At 40.1% G+C, this 22,679-nt stretch overlaps 1 protein-coding gene across 1 annotated transcript; it reads left to right on the plus strand.

The window, feature by feature from the left end:
* Positions 1–278: 278 nt before the first annotated feature.
* Positions 279–3,113, plus strand: LOC306991966 (uncharacterized protein). The gene is made up of 5 exons (XM_079600306.1): positions 279–554; positions 1,173–1,529; positions 1,699–1,844; positions 1,995–2,095; positions 2,213–3,113. The coding sequence occupies exons 1-5, from the start codon at positions 365–367 to the stop codon at positions 2,349–2,351; spliced, it is 933 nt and encodes a 310-aa protein (XP_079456432.1). The 5' UTR covers positions 279–364; the 3' UTR covers positions 2,352–3,113.
* The last annotated feature ends 19,566 nt before the right edge of the window (positions 3,114–22,679 follow it).

Below are 22,679 nucleotides of genomic sequence, written 5' to 3' on the forward strand. Positions count from 1 at the left end.
TTTGAGGAAACATGTTTGAAAACAATAATTTTTGCAAATCCATCTGGTGATGCTTTAATGGTGCCCGAAATCACAAAATTCAGCTTTAGAGAAAAGACAGAAAATTATGAGATGATTGCCTGACCTCTTATGATCATACATGTTCTGTTTTTAGACTCTTGGTGTGAATAGGTGCATCTCAGTCCTTCCTGTCTTGGCAACTTGAATGTCACATGATTCACACATTGACCACCAACAGTTTGATTGTGAGTTCATTTCCGACGTATTTATTTCCGTTTACTTTCCGACAGGCTGATGAAATGCAATGCATTGCAGCCTAAACAATCTGAAGCTAGAACAAGCTCAGCATTAACACAGTGTTATAATGAATAACGTTAAGAGATCAGAGATAGCTGAAGTTATATATGATGACGTGATGTTGATGACTGAGACTGTAGAAATGGACAGAGGAGAAAGAGTGGAGATGATGGTGGATATCTATGACAGTGCAGATACTGTGAGATATCATGATCTGAGGACAAACACAGAGAGACATCAGCCACTTCAACACACTGGTAACGTAATTCATCTGATACATTATAACAGAGAGACAGAAGTATTGTAGTATCTCCTGCGTTTTTCTCAATAGCTTTGGATTATTTTTTAAACAATCTAAACATTCTCTAAACTCAATTGTCACATTTGTTTTATCATGTCTGAAAAATGTAGTTACTCGCCCAAAACATTTCATTTTTTTTTTTTTTGTTATCAAGTGAGATGCGAAACATGCCACGTTGTAAATATTCTTAGAAATAGAAATTACACGTATGTCTGACAGATTTTGATGACTGAATGGCTCACACGATGAAAGACTGTTTAGATGTGTTGAATAGTGTGACAAACTTACAGAGAATCAACTCGTCAGTTTTGATCAGCAGGCCATGAGTATTAAGATATTGTGTAGGATTCATTTACACCAAAACACTTGTGCAAAACACGTGCAATTTGCTTAAATAAAAAAGTTTAAATTTGGTTGAACAAGAAATGAATTGTTCAGAGATCTGAACTTATTGTTTTGAGAGATCTTGTTTGAGAATTGAGCCGAAGCGATTGAGCAAAACTGTAAGAGTAAAGTTCATTATAATGAAGTATAGAAGTGTGACGACTAATTTCATCTTGTCTGTCGTCTACAGGAAGTGTCTCAGTGAAGAACAGAAAGCACAGAGCAGTTGAAGTGTGTTTGTGTCTGGTGTGTGTTCTTCTGCTGACTGCTGTAATGATGCTCTGTGTGTATTTCACCACCGAGAGAAACCAGTTACTGAACCACAATAATTATCTGACTGCAGAAAGACAGAAGATACTTACCAAATATGAGCAGATACTGATCCACAATAATAATCTGACTGAGGAAAGAGAACAGATTTTTACAAAGAATAAAAAATTAATAGAAGATAAAGAACATTTCCTGATCATGAATAATAATCTGACTGCAGAAAGAGAGCAGATTAAAAACAAGATTGATGAACTCCAATGTGTCCTTTATGAACAAGGTAATTTTGTGATTTCCTCATTAAATCATTAAAAAATTACCCTTTTCCTACCATTCCACTTCAATAAAAATAAGCATTGACTTAAACATCAAGTGTCTGTTCATTAAATAAATTTAAACACGGACAAAGCTAAACTGTGTAAACTAATATCTAAACTGGTTTATAATAGATCAGCGTTCTGACAACTTTAAATGGATTTACTACAACTTCAGTTTTTATTATATTTCATCTGAGATGAAGAGCTGGAGTGACAGCAGACAAGACTGTCGACAGAGAAGAGCAGATCTAGTGATCATAAACAGCAAAGAGGAACAAGTGAGTGAGAAAGAAAAAGATTTTGTGTTTGTTTGTGAACATTGACACGGTTGTTCTGTTTTAACTGATGAGAGAGAGGTGTATTATTACTGTTATTGTAAATATTACTACATATATATTATACTATATTTTACTGTTGTATCATAACAGGAGTTTTTGCAGAAGGTTGCAGGTAATGATCATTTTTGGATCGGTCTGAGTAAAACAGCGGGAGTGTGGAAATGGATCGATGGCACCACAATAACAAAAGGGTGAGAGATCACTGAATTTAACTGATTATTAGCCAGAATTTCTCTACTGTAAATATGATATCATACTCATAACTGACTATACTGAAAATCAAACAGTCTTCTTCATTGTTGTTTCAGGTACTGGAGATATCAGTATTCGTCTTCATATAGTGATTATTGTGCTCTAATGACTTCATCAGGTTGGGAAGTTTATCCATGTTGGAATTATTATGTAAAAAAATATATATGCAAGAGAACAATTTTAAAATCAGCATAAAATAATCTCATTGCATAAAATTAAACATCTACTGTAACAGGCTGAGGATTCAGTCGCAGATGTTAAATATTAACAATTTATTAACAAGTTCAGAATGTTCACCCATGAACCGTGACACATGCAGTGAAATAATGTTTCACATGTTTTTGAAAAGCAGTCGTTCTGGTTTGTAATTTTAACTATATTATTGTACAAGTAATTTAAAGTGAAATATGCAGCTTACATGGAAATTTGAGTTCTATATTATATATCTAAATGATAATAGAGATGAAGATAAATGGATCCACTCTATTAAAGTCTGTGGATATTGCTCCTGAGAAAGGGTCAGTGGTCTGGTGTCTCGTCCAGAAGAGGGTCTTCAGCAGTTTTTCCTCCTGCTGGTGATATCAAGAGCAATCAAAGCCAGCAGAAAAACTGATGGACCCTCATTCTCCTCTGTGACTGATAGATGGATCACCGCAGATGTGTGTTTAACTTTCCTCATCAAACCCTCAGACTCTTCACCACTGAAACTCAATTACAGAAGCTTTCCTCTACTTCCTTTTCCACAAACAGTGAAATCAACAATATCATGTAGCCCAAAACCTGATGCAGGGATGCATAACGTAACAAACTTGGTAAACAAATAAAGCTATCAATATATAAAACTAGATATAATGTGTTGTTTATCTATTCGATTTCATGTATGTGTAAAGCATGATACAGTTCAGATAAAATGATACATCTATAGTGGATCTGCACAATAAAATACAGATTTTATGTAAAGCTGTTTATGTCCTGTAATTTTATGTGAATCACGTGTTGTGCTGCAGAAATAGTGTGAGCAACACTATCAACTGATCTCTTGAGTAAACTAATGTTTCATTAACACAAAGCACTGAGCTAACGGCCTCTTGAAAAGCAAAACAACAGACTAAAGGAGAGGAGCCATTTATTTCACAATAGATTCTCTGACTAATAAACATCATATCACATTCACAGACAGAAAGGTCCTGCCTCAGAAGAAAAAGCCAACAGAACACATTTGATGCAACACAATTAAGCTGTAAATAAGTAACACTAGAACATTTGCATGTGCCGTCTGTCCACATTTAACACCATAGTTGAAATACATCTTTTGAATTCAGTCGTTGCGTTCTTTATCTTAAGTCTGGCCCACACTAAAAGATTTTTAAGATCTTAACAGATTTTCTACATTTGAGAGACCACAAACATGACAATAAAAAAATCATAGATTTAAGAGTTTTGTTCCTATGTGGGGAGTGCTGCGATGACCAAGACAGCATAACACACTAACATATTTATTCACGGCATCACTTTATTTGGACGGTCCCTTTAACACATTCTGTTGTCTATAAATAACATTCCCCCTTCATGTCTACTAACTATCATTAGAGTGTTAGTAGAGCATTAGTAGACTGGTAGGGTTAGTGTTAGGGTGTACCGCTCGGTGAAGGTGTAAAATCAATGACGATGGGGAATAATTCACAGTCCAGGGTGTTTATTTTGGTGCAAAAATCGTGATTCCCAAGCAAAAATATATACAGGACAAAAACTAAGGCAAACGAATAAAATAAAAAGATATACAAATGTATAGAGGTTCACATGTATTCTGGCTATGCCACTCTTCAGGCCCAGAAATACAAGGAGTAATCCCACACTCCAAACAACTCTCCTAAAATGGCTACCAGGAGCTTTTTTATAGAGTTAGGCTCCTCCCACTTCTGGAACATACCATAAACTAAATGATTATTTTAAAGTAAGATAAAATTACACAAATACTTTAAACAAATGGTATTAATATGCAACCCATGCATCACACGATAACTTACAAAGCGATACCTGAACATTGCAAAGAATAATACCTGAGAAATGATAATTTCCCTGATTTCCCCCTGTGATGTCACGGACAATGAAAGAGTCCTTCCTAATGGGCAAATAGAAGGTTTAAAATGGCAGCCGTCGCTGCACATGGGTTTGCCAGTTGAAAAGTGACCCACAATGTGAGTACAACAGTATTTTACGTGTGTATATGCTAGTTTGTTACAGGGGAAATAAACTGTTAACATTTGTAACGAGTTTGGTGTGGTTTCTTTGAATGTTAAATCATATAACAAAACAAACAACCAACAAAAGAAAGTTATACAAACAAAACCATGGAACTAAGCAGAGGGCCTATTACACCACCTAAACAGAAAAATAACCACACATCTAGTATATATGATGTTATTTTGCCGGCATCTAGATTGTGTGTGTGTATTATTGTAATCAGTTTGTGGGTGTACATGCACTTCAGCAGTCCTTTCAAAATAAAAGTCATAGGTCACAGGCTACTTGTGACATTTCCCCCTCCCTCTCTTGACACCGCTTGAGGTGTCCTTGAGAGAAAATCAGCGGTACAATTCTGTGCTCCTTTCCTGTACAGCACCTCAAAATCAAAGGGCTGAATGGCTAGAAACCACCTAGTTATTCGGGCATTAGTGTCCCTCATTTTGCCCAACCAGGCCAGTGCCCGATGGTCAGTCTCTAGCCGAAACGTGCGTCCCAGCAAATAGTATCGCAGAGAGTCTAATGCCCATTTAATTGCAAGGCATTCCTTCTCCACCGTTGAGTACTTTGTCTCCCGGGGAAGGAGCTTCCTGCTAATATAAGCAATGGGTTTTAGATGTCCTTGTTCACCCTGCAACAGCACAGCTCCTAGGCCATGCTCTGAAGCATCAGTCTGCACAGTAAACAGTTGCTCAAAGTCAGGACTCTGAAGCAGTGGTTCCTTACATAACGAGTCCTTCAAATCCTGGAAGGCCTTTTCACAGTCCATAGTCCAATTCACCTTGTTTGGGTGGCACTTTTTGGTGAGGTTAGTCAGGGCAACTGCCCGGGCTGAGAAGTTTGGTACAAACCTTCGGTACCAACCAACCAGTCCCAAAAAGGACCGTACCTGCTTTTTAGTCACAGGCCTCTCAGCATTCTTAATGGCTTCAATTTTACCAACTTGTGGTCGGACCACCCCATGTCCCAGTACATACCCCAGGTATTGGGTCTCAGCCTTGGCCAGGCCACACTTGTCTGGGCGGATGGTCAATCCAGCAGTCTTTATCCTCTTTAGTACCTCTTGGAGATGCCCTAAATGTTCCTCCCAGCTTTGGCTAAAGATGACAATATCGTCTAAGTAGGCTGCAGCAAACATTTCCGTCCCTTGGAGAATCTGGTCCATCATTCTCTGAAATGTTGCTGGAGCACCATGAAGCCCAAATGGAAGAACCTGGAACTGAAAGTGTCCAAATGGGGTCTTAAATGCTGTAAGCTCCTTGCATTCTGGCTTCAATGGAACTTGCCAGTACCCCTTGCAGAGATCTAGAGTACTGAGGTATTTTGCTCTTCCAAGTCTTTCAACCAGTTCATCCACTCTTGGCATGGGATAAGGGTCAAACTTACTGACACTATTCAGTTTACGGAAGTCCAGGCAGAACCGTAGAGTGCCATCCTTCTTAGGTACCAGCACAATAGGGCTGCTCCACTCACTGGTGGATGGTTCGATTACCCCCAGACTCTGCATGGTCTTTAGCTCCTCTTTCATCACTGGCAGCAGTCTTTCAGGTACACGATAGACAGGCTGTCGGATGGGTTTGGGGCAGTTCAAAATGATGGAGTGACTGATCAGGTCTGTCCTACCGGGTACCTCCATGAAAAGTTGGTCAGGTAAGCATCCCATCAGCTGCTGTTTCTGTTTCTCAGTCAAGTGATTGAGATTTAACTCGCTCTTGCCTGGATGTCCAGGGATGTATTGCTCTTCAACCTCCTCCTCCTCTGCTACTGCTCTCACAAACATAGCGTTGTCCATCACTGGGGCTGCTGTGCTTTCGGCCATATCTGATGGTGATATACGGGAATGCCATTTCTTTAGCATGTTGATGTGGAATACCTGCAAAGGCTGGCTTCTGGAAGGAATCTCGATTTCGTAGGTCACTGGACCCACTTTTCGCTTCACTTCATAGGGACCTTGCCACTTCGCCAACAGCTTGTTTTCCAATGTTGGCAACAGCAAGAGGACCTTATCACCAGGATTGAAACTGCGTGTTCGGGCAGCTTTGTCATACCACTCTTTCTGCTGGGCTTGGGACTGGAGCAAGTTCCTTCGGGCTTGAGCTGTGGTCTTTTGGAGTTGCTCTCTCATCTTGAGGACATAAGTCAGAATGTTTTGCTTACTGGACTTATGTGTATCTTCCCAGCTCTCTTTCAGCACATCCAAGGGTCCTCTAACAGGATGTGCATAAAGGAGTTCAAAAGGGGAGAATCCTGTTGAGGCCTGGGGTACTTCCCGATAGGCAAAAAGAAGGAAAGGCAACCACTTGTCCCAGTCTTTGCCGGTTTCGGAGACAAACTTTTTGAGCATGGCTTTTAGGGTCTGGTTAAACCGTTCGACCAGCCCATCTGTCTGAGGGTGATACGGGGTGGTTCGCACTCTCTTAATCCCTAGCAGTTGATATACCTGGTGTAGAGTATGGCTCATGAAGTTGGGTCCTTGGTCTGTGAGAACCTCTCGTGGTATGCCCACTTGTGAAAAGAATCTTAAAAGTGTTGTGGATATCTGTTTGGCAGTGACCTCTCTAAGGGGATAAGCCTCAGGGTACCTTGTAGCATAGTCACAAATTACTAAAATGAATCTGTTCCCTGCCTGACTTCTTTCCAGTGGGCCAACTATATCCACTCCTATTCTTTCAAAGGGAGAGTCAACAACAGGTAATGGAATAAGTGGGGCATAAGCAGGGGTGCGACCAACAACGAGCTGACACTCAGGGCATGTCTTACAGAACTCCTTCACATCGCTGTACATTCTTGGCCAATAAAACCTCTTCGCAATCCGCATTAAGGTTTTCATAAATCCCAAGTGACCTGCCCAGGGAATGGAGTGTCCTAGATCTAATACCTCCCTTCTCTGTGTCTGGGGTACAACCAACTGCATGCCTTCCTCCTTACTTTCTCTGTACAAGAGTCCATTATTGAGCACAAACCTCTCACTCAAACAAACATTCACTTCTTTGTCCTGTACCTGCTTAAAACAGTCAGCTAAGGTGGAATCTTCACTCTGGAGCTTAGCTAGATTATTTGGAATGACAATGTCTGTATCACTTAAGTCAGGTTCCTCTGTCTCTACCTCAGCTTCCTCTGTGGTCTCCATCAAGCTTTCCACACACTCTCTACGTAGCTGCAGCCGATCCTCTACTGTAGGTTTTGGCTCTGCAGCAATAACCTCAGAAAAAAAAGGCATGGACTGCAGTGCCTCCTCATTCTCTTGGAATGGTGTGTTTTGTGCTTGCTTCTTAGCCCGAGCCCTTGTTACTATTCCACACCATGCAGTCTCCTGTACCAAATCCACCAACACTGGCAAATCTGTGCCTAGCAAAATGGGGTATGGCAGACTCTGAGCTACTCCAACCTTCATAAGATATGGCTGATTATGCACCTCAATGTAGACTTCCGCTTGTGGCAAATTAGTACTGTCCCCATGAACACAGCAAACAGTCACAGTCTCCTCTTCACTCCAGCTATCTCGGGGGACATATTTGGCCTCTACCAATGTGTGGGCACAACCTGTGTCCACCAAAGCTGCAAGTGGCTTCCCATTCAGCAGAACAGTGACAACTGGCTCTAAGTCATGTTCAGGGGTTGCATACTGTACTAATCGGGGAACATAACAGAGACTAGCTGTCTTAGGCTTTTTCAAGGGGCAATGAGGTCTAGTATGTCCTGGCTCACCACAATTAAAACACACAACTTCATTTTTGACAATGGTTTGAGGTAGGGGTACAGATGTTGTGGGTTCAATGCATGTAGATTTCAGAATCTTAGTTTGGCTTTTAGAGCTTGACCACACCCCCAAACCCTCAGACCTACCCTTGGTGGCCTGCAGGATGCCCGCATAGTGGAAGTTTCCTGGACCCCTCCTTGCAGCTATATAGGCCTCCACCAGGTTAGCAGCCTCCCCAGCAGTGGTTGGATTCCGTTCCTTGACCCAGGTCCTCACCTCTGGATGTAACACCCGCAGAAACTGTTCAAGCACAATAGCCTCCATAATGCAGCCTTTACTGCTTTTGTTGAACTGGATCCACTTGCAAAACAGATCTTTAAGACGAGTGTAGAGTTCTTGGGGTGACTCATGCATTGGGGTATTTAAAGAACGGAACCTTAGCCGATAGGTCTCAGTGCTGATCTCATACTTTTTCAGTATGGCTTCCTTCAGCTGGTCATAATCCTGTGTCTGGGAAGAGTTCATGGCCACAAAAGCACTCCTGGCCTTGCCTGTGAGCAGGGGTATTAGGCGTATGGCCCAGTCTCCTCTCGGCCACTGGTAAACTTCCGCCAGTCTCTCAAAAGTGGTCAAAAAGTGTTCTATATCATCATTGTCCTCAAGCCTGGCCAATTTTGGCTCCTGGCTTTTAACCCTGGCAGCTGATCCATCATGGTCTGTACCTGAAACTCGGGAACGCTCCATATCAAGCTGCATTTGGGTGACTTGATGACTGAGAACTTTGTAGTGTTGCTCTCGTCTAGCGGTTTCTCGTTCCTGCCGTTCATCTCGCTCTCGCTGATACCGCATGAAGGACTCAAACATCCGTGAAAGAGCCGTTACTGCAGCATCCCCTCCAGCAGACGGAAACTCAGCCGGTTGCTCACTCGCCTCTGGGTCACCTCCTATGGCACCCTGGTCCACATCCTGAACTGTACCTTCCTCAGGCTGACTCCTTAGTTTGGGAGGCATGTCAGAAAAGGCAATCTCCCCACACGTCACTTGACTGGTACTTATCCCACTTCTGACACCACTTGTTAGGGTGTACCGCTCGGTGAAGGTGTAAAATCAATGACGATGGGGAATAATTCACAGTCCAGGGTGTTTATTTTGGTGCAAAAATCGTGATTCCCAAGCAAAAATATATACAGGACAAAAACTAAGGCAAACGAATAAAATAAAAAGATATACAAATGTATAGAGGTTCACATGTATTCTGGCTATGCCACTCTTCAGGCCCAGAAATACAAGGAGTAATCCCACACTCCAAACAACTCTCCTAAAATGGCTACCAGGAGCTCTTTTATAGAGTTAGGCTCCTCCCACTTCTGGAACATACCATAAACTAAATGATCATTTTAAAGTAAGATAAAATTACACAAATACTTTAAACAAATGGTATTAATATGCAACCCATGCATCACACGATAACTTACAAAGCGATACCTGAACATTGCAAAGAATAATACCTGAGAAATGATAATTTCCCTGATTTCCCCCTGTGATGTCACGGACAATGAAAGAGTCCTTCCTAATGGGCAAATAGAAGGTTTAAAATGGCAGCCGTCGCTGCACATGGGTTTGCCAGTTGAAAAGTGACCCACAATGTGAGTACAACAGTATTTTACGTGTGTATATGCTAGTTTGTTACAGGGGAAATAAACTGTTAACATTTGTAAACGAGTTTGGTGTGGTTTCTTTGAATGTTAAATCATATAACAAAACAAACAACCAACAAAAGAAAGTTATACAAACAAAACCATGGAACTAAGCAGAGGGCCTATCACACCACCTAAACAGAAAAATAACCACACATCTAGTATATATGATGTTATTTTGCCGGCATCTAGATTGTGTGTGTGTATTATTGTAATCAGTTTGTGGGTGTACATGCACTTCAGCAGTCCTTTCAAAATAAAAGTCATAGGTCACAGGCTACTTGTGACAGTTAGGGTTAGAATAAGTTGGCATAGTTGCAAAGTTATTTATAGTCAGTAGAGTGTCTGTTGGAGGAGCATCACAATAAAGAGTTTGCAGATATTAAGCAGACAGTCTACTAATACTCTAATGAGAGTTAGTTGACAACAGAATGTTCAAAAGGGACCATCAAAATAAAGGGTTCACAAACAACCAGAGTCTCGATTGTGAACATGTGTCACGTATAGTGTTTGTTAGTTCATGTTTGCCTTCTTCTTCTTCTTCTTCTTCTTCTTCTTTAAATTGATTGGCGGTTGGCATACCAATTTGGTGCATTACCACCACCAACTGTTTGGGGTGTGGAGCTTCAATGCGGATTTAGACGCTTATATTAAAAAATAAAAAATAAAATAAAAATGATTCTTGGTTGTTCTTAATTTCTATCAAATAAACCTTTCTTTTAAGTACCTTGAGAACTGGCCATGCTGATGGTTTTGATGTAGAAAAAGAAAGTAAACCCTCTACTGATAAATGTGTATATCCTAATTATTTCACTTTTTCTATCAGTAGGCCTATGGTTCTCTCTGTGCTGTATGCTTCACACTCTAGAAATACATGTTCTACAGTCTCTCTTTTGTCACACTTTATGCTTAATCCTGTTGCGTGTTTCCGTAAGCGACTGAGATTGTGATTGAGACCTGTATGTCCAATTCTTAGTCTTGTGATCACCGTTTCTCCCCTTCGCTTCCAACCACCCTGCCTCCTTGTTGTCACTTGGGCTTTTCACATTGTCCTTGCCATAACTTATTGACTTCTGTTTTAATGACACTTTCCATTTCCGTTTTAATCAATGGAACTGTCCATTGCAGGTCTGACTTAAGGCTGTGCGTCCACCAAAGCGTTTTTTCACGCAGCTGGCATGTTTTTTAAAATTGTTTTCAATGGGATCGCCGCATATTTTTCACGCTGCAGTGCTGAGCGCTCAGCGTTTTTTACAGGTCGCGGAGAGTTGAAGAATGTTCAACTTTGGGTAAAACGCAGCGCTCATGACTGTCACTTTTTAGCCAACCGTCCAATCACAGTGGAGGAGGGGCGGGACTAACACCACACGGACCAACGGATATTCTGTATCATAGCAACGAAGCGTCTCAACTGAAAAAAAACTGTGCTGCCAAAACGCTCTCAAGCGCACATAGCTCTGCATTTTCAGCTGACTAAAAACGCTAGGCGCTCTGCTGAAAACGCCGAGCTGTGGGCGCTTGAGAGCGGTTTGGCAGCGCAGTTTTTCCTTCAGTTGAGACGCTTCGTTGCTATGATACAGAATATCCGTTTGTCTGTGTGGTATTAGTCCTGCCCCTCCTCCACTGTGATTGGACGGTTGGCTAAAAAGTGACAGTCATGAGTTTTACCCAAAGTTGAACATTCTTCAACTCTCCGCGACCTGTAAAAAATGCAGAGCGCTCAGCGCTTGAGCGTTAAATACTCGCTCAGCGCCTCGTTACGCTCCTGGCGTTCTAAAAACGCGGCGTTTCCATTGAAAACAATTGAAAAAACACACCAGCCGTGTGAAAAAAAACACTTTGGACACACGGCCTAAGAGTCTTTTTAGCCATACGATCAACTACTTCATTACACTCTATTTCAACATGAGATGGGACCCACATAAAACACACTGTAATATTAAGATTTTGTAATCTATACAGACTAGGACCAACCTCCTCTATCCGCGTGAGTGCTAGTAAAATAGCTAAATGTTCCACAGTGTAAACTGCTAAATGGTCTGATGTTCTTTTTAATATTGATTTCTGAAAATGTTGTATATATACTGCTGCTCCCGTCTTCCCTGTATTCGGATCTTTTGAGCCGTCGTTAAATATTTGAATACTATTATTATACTTGAGACCTAAATATTGTTTTACCAAATCATTCATTCCACCATATTCCTTGCATTGTTTTGATATCTTTGCGATTTCAAGATCCACAGCTGGCAATGGAAACATCCAAGGAGGAATAGCAGGTAACGCCACTGTACAGCTGGGGGTTAATTTAACTAGTCCCAGTTTCTCGGCTTGACTCTTTCCCACCCATCCAAAACTGTTGAATTGTTTCATTCCATGTTCCCAACATGAGTTCAACACAGGTTTGTTTGGATGACCCTGCTTATGCCCCTTTACTCAATATACCATGGCAAGCTGAAGACGCCTCAGAGATAAAGGCATCTCCCCAACCTCCACCTGGAGAGCTGGGATTGAAGAAGTCTTGAATGCACCACTATAGACGGAGGGCTTGTGTTTGGACCAGATCAAGCTTTTGCAAGTGAGATTTTGCAGCTGAACTAAATACAATGCATGCATAATCCAATGTTGATCTATTTATGGCAATATACATATGTTTAAGAGAGTTTACTAGCACCCCAACCACTTCCTACCAGGCATCTCATAACATTGACTGCCTTCTTGCATTTGGTAACATTTTTCTGTATATGATCTCCAAATGTCAGCTTATGGTCCATCCACACACCTAAAAACCTAATATTTTGAACCTGCTTAACTGATTGCCCATAAAGAGTAACTTGTATTGCAGGATTATTGCGCTTCTTAGAGAAACAAATAACCTGTGTCTTGTCCACAGAAAACCAAAACCCCACTTATTTCTACTACATTTGCATTAAAATCATCTATACTATCATACCTGTTTTGACTCATTCCTTCTAACCTCATACTACATGTCCATGTTTGCCTGTTAATGTGATCCAGTTTTCCCAGTGTCTCTCTTTGATTCAGTATCCTGTTCACCTGTGCCTTGTTAGTCATGTAAGCTGTGTCTTGTTTCCTTGATTTAGGCCCTGTTTACACGGGAACGCTCGCGGGTGAAAAGGTAAAAATATTTTATCGGATGTGCCTTTCGTTTACATGGGGACGGCGTTTTTGGGGCTTAAAACCGCAAAAAAGTGAAACCATCCTCCAAAGTGGAAATCTTAAACTCTCCACCATCGCGTTCCCGTCTAAAGGGTAAAAACGGTAAAAACGCAAAAGTCTGCTAGACAGTGAAGGCGTCGCGTACGCGTTTACGTCACAGGCATGCGCCAGGGGTCCGTTCTTCGTACGTTGCTTAAAACATCCGAGATCAAACGAGACATCCAAGATGATATAATCGGCCTAATCATGATCTGGCTAATTGGGTTTTTCGAACACACCAGCCGGTTATGATTAGTATAGCTGGATTGAGTTATCTGAGATAATTGCGCGTGCATGCGCTGGTTTAAAAAGGGATATGTATCGATAGTAGAAACATTGATCAGCAACACTGCTATTGGCTCACCGTGGCCAAAGAGCACGCACAGTTTTTCTCCGCAGCAGAGCAAAAATAGTAGCCTAGTCGAAGTTTATGCGGAATTTTAATGTTTAATGAAAACGCCAGGGAAGACATCAAAGTCTGTAAAAGCCAGGAGATGGGGCTGGCAAATAGTAGCAAACAAATTAAATTCAATAGTGGGGACCATGTTAAATGTTTCTATCACTTGTTACAGTAGCCTATATACATTTTTGTATTATAATTATATTTCATAATTACTTTGTTCATTGTAATGTCAGAGCCACCACCCACTAGAACATTGGAACAAGTAAAAGTGAAAATGGTAATCTTTACTAAGCTACTTATACTGTTCTTGGTCTCTTTTAAAAATACACCGTTAAATGATGTGCATGTGTTGTTCATGTGCAGCAACCAAGAAAAAGGCTATACAAATTTTAATAAAAAACAGGTGGTGGTCCTGCTTACTGTCCACTTGTCCACTTACTCCCCGACAGAAGGGCTGGCCCTTGGGTTGAATATGAATTGACCCTATTGTGGGGGGCATCTCTTCCTTAGACCCACGGCAGGGACCAGTAGCAGCAACAGCTTCATTACTGGTAAATGAGCTTTTAATTATCTTAGTACACTGTAAAATAATTTGTTGCTGCATTAAATTAAGTAGGCCGATTATCCAAATGGCTGGTCTAAAGCCTGAATTGCTTTACTTTATGAAAGTAAAGCATAAAGTAAAGCACCCCCCCCCCCCCCCCACCACCCACCCACACAAAATAACGACAGGGTGCTATCCGTTCCTATGTAATAAAACTGGCACTATAGAGTTGCTTCAAAGGAACTTCAGAGTAATTTCTAATATATTATTTCACACTACTATTGCTGACCTTGCATAATATATCTTATTGCAGGCAAAAGATTGTTTGATCACTGGCTTTTCTTTACAAAGAATAATTGAAATAAAAAAGGAACTAAGCTTATTTGTCTTGACTTTTATTAAACATTTAGTGAATTTTAAAAATGGTGTCCCACAAATGGTGCCGCTCTGCTACTAGGTCCGCCCGAGGTCATCATCAGGCTGCACCTCCACCACAGGGATCCTCTCCTTTCTGATGTGTAATGATGTGTAATACGGCACATGTAACAATAATGTCACAGTCCTTGTCAGGTGCAACCCTCAGACTTTTCAGACACTGAAATTTTCCCTTTAGTTGCCCATGGTCAATTTAAAACTGTGCCCTTGTCCTGGCTAGAGCTCCATTGTCCGGGTTGTGGGTCAGGGAATGGGGTCATAAAATACTGCCTGCAGGTATAGCCCCTGTGTCTCCAAGCATGTTGTAATCACTACATAATGAAAAAAAATAGTTATGTTAGGCTCAGAATACGTGTAGCCTATATACAGTGTGCTTGATATTTATATTTTCCGTTTCCATGTTCAAATAATGTGCTACATGTGACTATGTGACTGATATGGTATAGTGCCACCAAGACATTTTAGTCAGTCAACTGCATACTTTTTGATTCCATTCCTTTTTTTTTTTTTCATATAATATTACAAATATGATACATTTAGAATTGTAATAGTAACTTACCTGCACATTTACACTGTTCACAAAATCCTCTTCATTGAGGCCTTGATGGGAACGTGTGTACAGTCTCGTTAGTGAATCACGCTAGTGAAGCCTGACACAAAGGCTACTGTAAATCATACTTATTGGCCAAGTCATGATTGCATGATCTTCATTAAAAAAATATAATGTAAATGCATTGGCAAAATAAAAAAAAATAATCTGCTTTACAACCTTGGGTCTGAAAAAAAAACATTAAAAAACATAAAAAAAAAAAAAAGCTTGAGCGCGAGGTAAACTTTGTGAATGGCACGACAGGCAGCACTTTTCACCAAGTTCACCGTATCACTCGCAAAGAATCTCAGGGAAATGCACACAGTTTGTGCTGTTGTTAAAGCCCGACTCCGAGATTAAATGTGTTGTTCCAACAAATTAATGATACAAATGACACTCACGAGTCACGAGAAAAACGATATCTCTCTAAAAAGTACGCTATCGCGCTGCGCTAAAGGACTTCCCGGATCACCTCCGCTTATAAAGCCGGGATCTAATCCTGTTAACATGAAATAAGCCTGCTCGCGAGCAGGTTTAAGATTGCGCACCTGTTGCTATGACAGCAAGTCCAGGATGAGCGTCGAAGAACCAAACAATCCAAGATCATGCCAAATCGCCAACAATCAAATCCAGCTAAGTGAGTTAGCGACGTACGAAGAACGGACCCCAGTACAGGAAAATATCAAAACATTATCAAACTATAATATAGCATTAATTTCATTGACAAAAAAAAATTGCGCTCATCTTTGAGCGACACACAAAGAGCACAGAGGGTTAAAGCAGCAGCTTTACCGTATTAAACATGAAAAACAGCGTCTCTTTCACTTTCAGTGCTTCACATTGCCACCTAGCCGCCTGGAGTGCACACTACATCGAATTTAACACACTTTTGCGTCATCATATGCACGCAGATTTCCCCCCCCCATAACGCTCGTCTAAACGCAGAATAAAAAGTGATAACGCAACGCCACTTTTGCGTTTTCTCTTCAGATCGTTTCCATGTAAACATAGCCTAAGTCCCTGTGTATTTAAGCCCTGGGGGCTGTTCCATAAAAGACGTTAAGAAAAGCGGGGATTAAACTCCAAAACCCGACTTGAATAAACCTAACAAATAAATTGGGGCTAAAGCGGTTTCATAAAAGGTAATTCAAGTTCAGGCAATCCTACTAATTTGATCCAGGTTTATCTACTCTAGATAACTGCGTGTGCACGCGTTTCTTAAGCAGTCCTGGAGGTCGATCATAGATCAAATCGATCCACCATCAAACTGCATATATTTTGTGCGGTTTTAGGCATGGTGTTTGCAAAACTTACATTTCACAGGAATATTCTCCATCTGAAAATCTTAGAAAGTCGTGCAAATAATTCAATTTTGCTGTAAACTTCACATTGAACGAGCGCTGCTGCGCGCATGCGCGCCAAATAGGAGCGCAATAATTCTGACTAATATACATTTTGCTTTGAAAATGAATAGGCTATATGCGATATTTTATAACACCAGAAATATCTTCTGATTATAATAATTTATCTTTAGGATGTTGGATCAGTTGCAGTGAACTTATATCTCATTACAATAATTTTATACTTATAATAAAACAATTGAACAGAAGTAGGCCTAATTCAGGGAATTTTTTTTTTTTTAAGAAACCAAATATAATAAAGATACAAAATATAGTTTTGGGTTTAGGACCTAAGCTACTTAAAAAAGATGACTTATACTTATTTAATTAGAATGCTGAGAATTACAGCTTTTAAAGCAATCTTTTTTTTTTGGGAGAAAGCTAGAAGGTTTGGTTAGATTTAGTTTATACAGTGCATTATGGAGAGGATAACATGAAATTAAGAGCAAAAGTATACATTTTGAAAAGATATGTGCAACTCTAAAATCAAAGAATTTTCCATAAAATAAAGGAATACATATTAGCCTATAACTAAATAACCTTCCCTCCCTTAATTCTAGTTATTTGTTATTTTATTTATTTACTTATTTAATATTTGATTTTAAATCATATTAATTTAATAACTTATTATGAATTATGTGTCATTGTAAGAGTTTGATATAAATATGTGAATGTTTGATTTTTTCCATTTTTTTCATATGTAAATGTGTCTAACTATGTACTTAATGGTTGTTGTTCTAATTGTTTTTATGTGTTGGTGGGTATTATCACAAAAGAAAAAAGTAGAAGGAAAAATAAGATTTATTGAGTAAGATTTACTTTGACTTGTGGAAAAACTATCTAATTAAATCACAAAACATTCAGCCAGTGAGAAAAGAAAACCTGTAGGATATATATGTATATAAACCCCGACATAGCCTATATATGTTTGTAGGTCTATATTGTCTAATTTATCATTGCCTTATTTAAGTTGATTTTCTTTACTGTATATTTATTTTTGGACTGATAGTGGTTAATAAAGTCAAATAATGATGTGAGAGCGTGTCAGTAATTGTGTTCCTATTGGTCAGTGTTAGAGGATCTGTAACAACTGAGGCTTAGCCTGACAGTTAGCCTGCCCTGGACCAGGCTAGTTTCCCAGCATAAGTTGCCAGGGTAACTGAGTTTGAACTATTTTAAGTTTGCTTTATGAAACAGAATCAACTGACAATAAGTCTGACTAACCAAAATAAGTCTAGCTTGTATTCTAATCTTGTTTTATGGAACAGCCCCCTGGTTTAGCTAGTCCTGTCTAGTTGTCTGTCCTCATCTGTATTCTATATTGGTTCTGTTTTTGTTTTGTTTGTTTTTTTGTTTGTTCAATAAAGGCGTGCTGCATATAGATCCTGCATCCATAGAATCAAGATAATCGGGACTTTAGGATTGTCGGAAGGCCTGATTATCCTGTAGTGTGTGGGTTCTTTAAAGGAACCGTGTGTAAGATTGTGGCCAAAACTGGTACTGCAATCGCTTTCAAATTACTGTAGAGCGGTGTATCCCCTCCCCCTCCCCCTGACTCGAGGTTGCCAGATAGGCTGCAGGATCCAGCAGGAACGTCGGCTGCTACAAGGAGCTTCCAATGGCAAGACTAGAGCAGAGCTGGCAACCCGGATGCCGAAACACTACTGACTTCGTGATTGGTAGATAGGTGGAGGGTGGCGCATCAGGCCAAAACACAACATGACAACATCAACATCAGTTGAGGGCTGCAACTTCACTTTTAAATGACCGGACCGGACTACTGTTGTCAGTGATATAAGTATTAGAAATGAACATGACTTCTTAATGTTCAGCTCTGATGTCCCCACAGTACCTGGAAAATTTTCAATTTGCCTTTTGGACAGATTGACCTGAATTAAATAACACCATTTTCAGCACAGTTTAGTAAAGGTTGAACCATGTGTCATCATCATAACAGCTAAGCTCAAGAACAATAACACCATTGAGGTCAAAAGTTTGGGGTCTGTAAGATTTAATTTTTCTTTTTGAAAAAAATGTATACTTTTATTCAGCAAGAATACATTAAATTAATTAAAAGTGACAGAAAAGACATTTATAATGTTACAAAATATTTCTATTTCAAATAAATGCTGTTCTTTTGAACTTTCTTTTCATCAAAGAATCATGAAAAAAAATTATGTTTCCAAAAAAAAAATTAAGCAGCATTGATAATACGGATTCAACATTGATAATAATAAGAAATGTTTCTTGAGCATCAAATCATTTTAATGATTTCTGAAGGATCATGTGACACTGAAGACTGACGTAATGATGCTGTAAATTCAGCTGTCCACTAAATAGAAAACAGTTATTTTAAATTAGTGAATTTATGATTATATAAACACAGCTTTTGGTGACCATAAGAGACTTTAAAAATCGTATCGGCCCAGATCTTCAAATGGTGGAGTACACTAAAAATAACCTATAGGACAAGATGGATAAAAAATAATAACTTATTGGATACTCGGTTTTGTTGTGTTGTATGTAATGCAATGACATTAATACACTTTTAAGTGTCCATCTGTACATCTTTGTACTAGCTTGTACAACTTTAGAAATTTGTATTGCAGCACTTCGAATGTGGCACTTCCTGTTTGCGCTGTAGAATAACTAATTAGAAGTCCCTTTGATTAAAAGCCTCTGCCAATAAATGTGTAAATGTAAATGTTCCTAATGGCCACAGACTGTAACCACACCTAGGCAAACTGCCACACCTATGAGTGATTGCAATGAATACGCATTACAACACCGTTTGACTTTGGACCATGCTTAAGTATTCATACGTGCTGTTGATATTGTAGCACAGCTTAAGCTATTGCAGTAGATGCTTGCTCAATGAGTAGATGCTGTTTTGCATTGCGGCCATTGTGCCGCTCCACCCTAAAGGTGCGATCATCACATTAGCGAATTTCAGCTAAATTTGGCGTGCAAAAATAGAACCATTGTCTATTGTCAGACAGTGTAGCGATGTATAAAGCACAGCTCACACAGAAGTCACTTTCAAGCCAAGCAGCTTTCTGGTGGACACTGGACAGTGCAGTAAATTCATGTGACCAACCTGCACAAGTGACATTTGTGTGGGGTACTTTTTTGCCCTCACGTGAAACTCCAGCAAATAAATTATCCTTAAAGATGTGGCCAAATTCAGTGAAACTCCATAGCAAAAAGGTCAACCGTCTATTGTCAATAATGTAGCAATGTATGAAACAAAACTCACAAAAAAAGTCACGTTCAAATCAGTCACTTTTCTGTTGGTGAGTTCACGTGACCAACAAGAACATGAGCGAAATCTGAACTTTTTTTGTCTCCGAGCAACAGTAAAAGTGACCTCACCTTTAGAGAAAAAGGGAAAGACCCATTCAAGACAGAAACCATTATAAATCAAGGCAACGTAGCAGGTCAGGCAAAAATAACTCTTGAGGAAACGTGTGTGGCTTTACTGGGCCAGAACAATGAGGCGAGAGGGCGGCTCAAGTGTGGCTACAGTGGAGGGAAACTAGCGATGACCCCCAAGGAGCTTGTGGAAGACTCGTGGCTTCCTGTCCTGGCTCATGCCTCCCGCACTCCCTCCAGTGGGACGGGGGGCTCTAGTGCACAGGACGGGGTCACAGGGCCAGAGAAGAGGGAAAGGTTCCTGTCCAGGGAAATCCTGTCTTTCAACAGCATCACATCGAGGTTCAGGACCCTCGCTGTGTCTTCGGGCCCCTCAGGGACTGTTAGCTCGAATCTGCAGCTCTGCCGATTGTCTGACAAAGCAGGCCACACTTCCTCAGCGCTCATGATTGAACCCGAGGTCGCGGAGAACGTACGCCAGGAGTTTCCAAATTGCAGAAGCAGGCCAGAGATCATCAACACCTTCAGCATTAGCGGCGTCTTCAGACACCTGAGGTTCTTCCTGCATGAGAAGCGATACTAAAGACTGAATATAGTGGGCTGTACAGGCACGTCGGCGGTATGCATGATGCGATCGCACCGGATCTACGGCTGTGAGACCAGGAGGGCTCATCCTCCCTGATGCACAAAGCGTCCCTTCATGAGCAGATCTATTCTCTCCTTTGTGAGCGCTGGTTTTCGAGCAGTCTCAAGCGCTCGCTCTCTCAGGCCTGTCACTGGAGCTAAATGACTTCCCTGTCATCAGCTGAGCCCACAGCCGGATCAGCTGCAGGCATTCAGGCGAGCCGAGCGGACAGCTCTCTCCTGATCACAGAGGCCCACAGAGCCACATCTTAAATGGTATGCAGTAAATTAAATGAGGCTGAGCGACATTATGTGGCCTAAATGCGAAACATTACCTGTCTGGCAAAACTAGAATGCAACCTTGTCTACAAACAATGACAAGCTGAATGTGCACAAAGTGTGTGTGTGTGTGTGTGTGTGTGTGTGTGTGTGTGTGTGTGTGTGTAGTGTTCCCTATGTTTTGGGTACCAAATGTCCCCACAAGGATAGTACCAGTACATTTTGCAAGAGGATATAGACTATACAATTTAAAAAAATTATTGCGCCTATGTATGGGAAGTCCTCATGAAACATTAAAACCAGTGTGTGTGTGTGTGTGTGTGTGTGTGTGTGTGTGTGTGTGTGTGTGTGTGTGTGTGTGTGTGTGTGTGAGAGAGAGAGAGAGAGAGAGAGAGAGAGAGAGAGAGAGAGAGAGAGAGAGAGAGAGAGAGTTTATTTTCAAATAAATGCTGTTCTTTTGAACTATTAATCAAATTAATTAATTAATTAATTCATCCTCCATTCATGCTACTGAGTATCCTGATAAGTATCCTGATTTTTTTATTTTTTATTATCATAGTTTCCACAAAAAATATTAAGGGGCACAACTGTTTTTGTTTTAATGATAAATGTTTATTGAGCAGCAAATCATCATATTAGACTGATTTCTGAAAGATCATGTGACACTGAAGACTGGAGTAATGATGCTGAAAGTTCAGCTTTGATCACAGGAATAAATTACAATTTAGAAAATGTTCAAACAGAAAACAGTTATTTTAAATTGAAAATACTATTTCACAATATTACAGTTTTTTTTACTGTATTTGTATCAAATTAATTCAGTCTTGATGAGCATAAGTGAATTCTTAAAAATGTAATGCAAATGTTAACCAAATATAGGTACTTTTTATTATATTTTTATACTTATTATAGTAATAATTTATGGTTAAAAAAAAGAAGGGTTGGCTTAGAGTCAGAAAAGGTTGACAAACCCGGTATTAAAGTACCAAAAGAGGCAAACAGTCTATACTTCAATACAAATGGCATCAGACATGTTCTTTGAAACAAGAACTTAATAGTTCACAACTAATGACACACTTTGAAAAGCAATAGTGATCAATAATTAGTTGATGGTAAAAGAAACCACCCAGATGCAGCGTGAGAAAAGACCTGCTATAAAAGGTCCTTTTGCTGCTTTTCAACAGTTGGATACTGTTGGTGTAAAGCAGCTCTCAACTGCAAAAACAACTATGCCACACACAGACAAACACACAACTTCTTCCAGACAGGTGTTCATCTGGTGTCAGATCCAACAGTAACATGCATCATTATATCAGTGCATTGACAAGAGCTAATCCATTAGGCCACCTGTTGAAAAAAAAAAAATCAGTTCATGAACTGGTAAATTTGCTTTTGGATCATGTTAGCGGCATTTATTGGTGGAAGATTTGTCATTACCCAGCTACCAAGTTACAAAACCCATCTTGACCTTTAGATTGTATGACCAGATTGTAGCTAGTTTGCTGCTGGTTCAGGATTAGCTACAAAATTGTCTCATAAATTACTCCCCCTTAGGCTACACGAAAGAAGGTATTTAAAAAAATAAGTTTTTTTTTCCATTCAATGAAATGTCAATGGGGTCCAGTGTTGTTCGGACCCCACCTGCATTCAGAATGATTCAGGTTTGGAAAGACATGAGGGTGAGTAAATGACAGATTTGTCAGTGTGTGTGTGTGTGTGTGTGTGTGTGTGTGTGTGTGTGTGTGTGTGTGTGTGTGTGTGTGTGTGTGTGTGTGTGAACTATCCCTTTAAACTTGATTTCCCTGCAGGATTGTTGTTAACGCGTGTATAGAGCTGGTATCGAGATGTAAATGTAATCCTGGGTCTAAAATGCAAATCAAGTATCAATTTACCGTCTTGTCCAGATTCTCAGTTATTCAATATTATAGCTTGTGAAAACTTCCCGCCACCTTTGTCCTCCAGCTCTGACAAGGATTGATGACTGGGAAAATATGTTATGAAACAGCGCCACCTGCTGGTC

Source organism: Phoxinus phoxinus (assembly GCF_949152265.1).
Source record: "Phoxinus phoxinus genome assembly, chromosome: 23".
Lineage (NCBI taxonomy): Eukaryota > Metazoa > Chordata > Actinopteri > Cypriniformes > Leuciscidae > Phoxinus > Phoxinus phoxinus.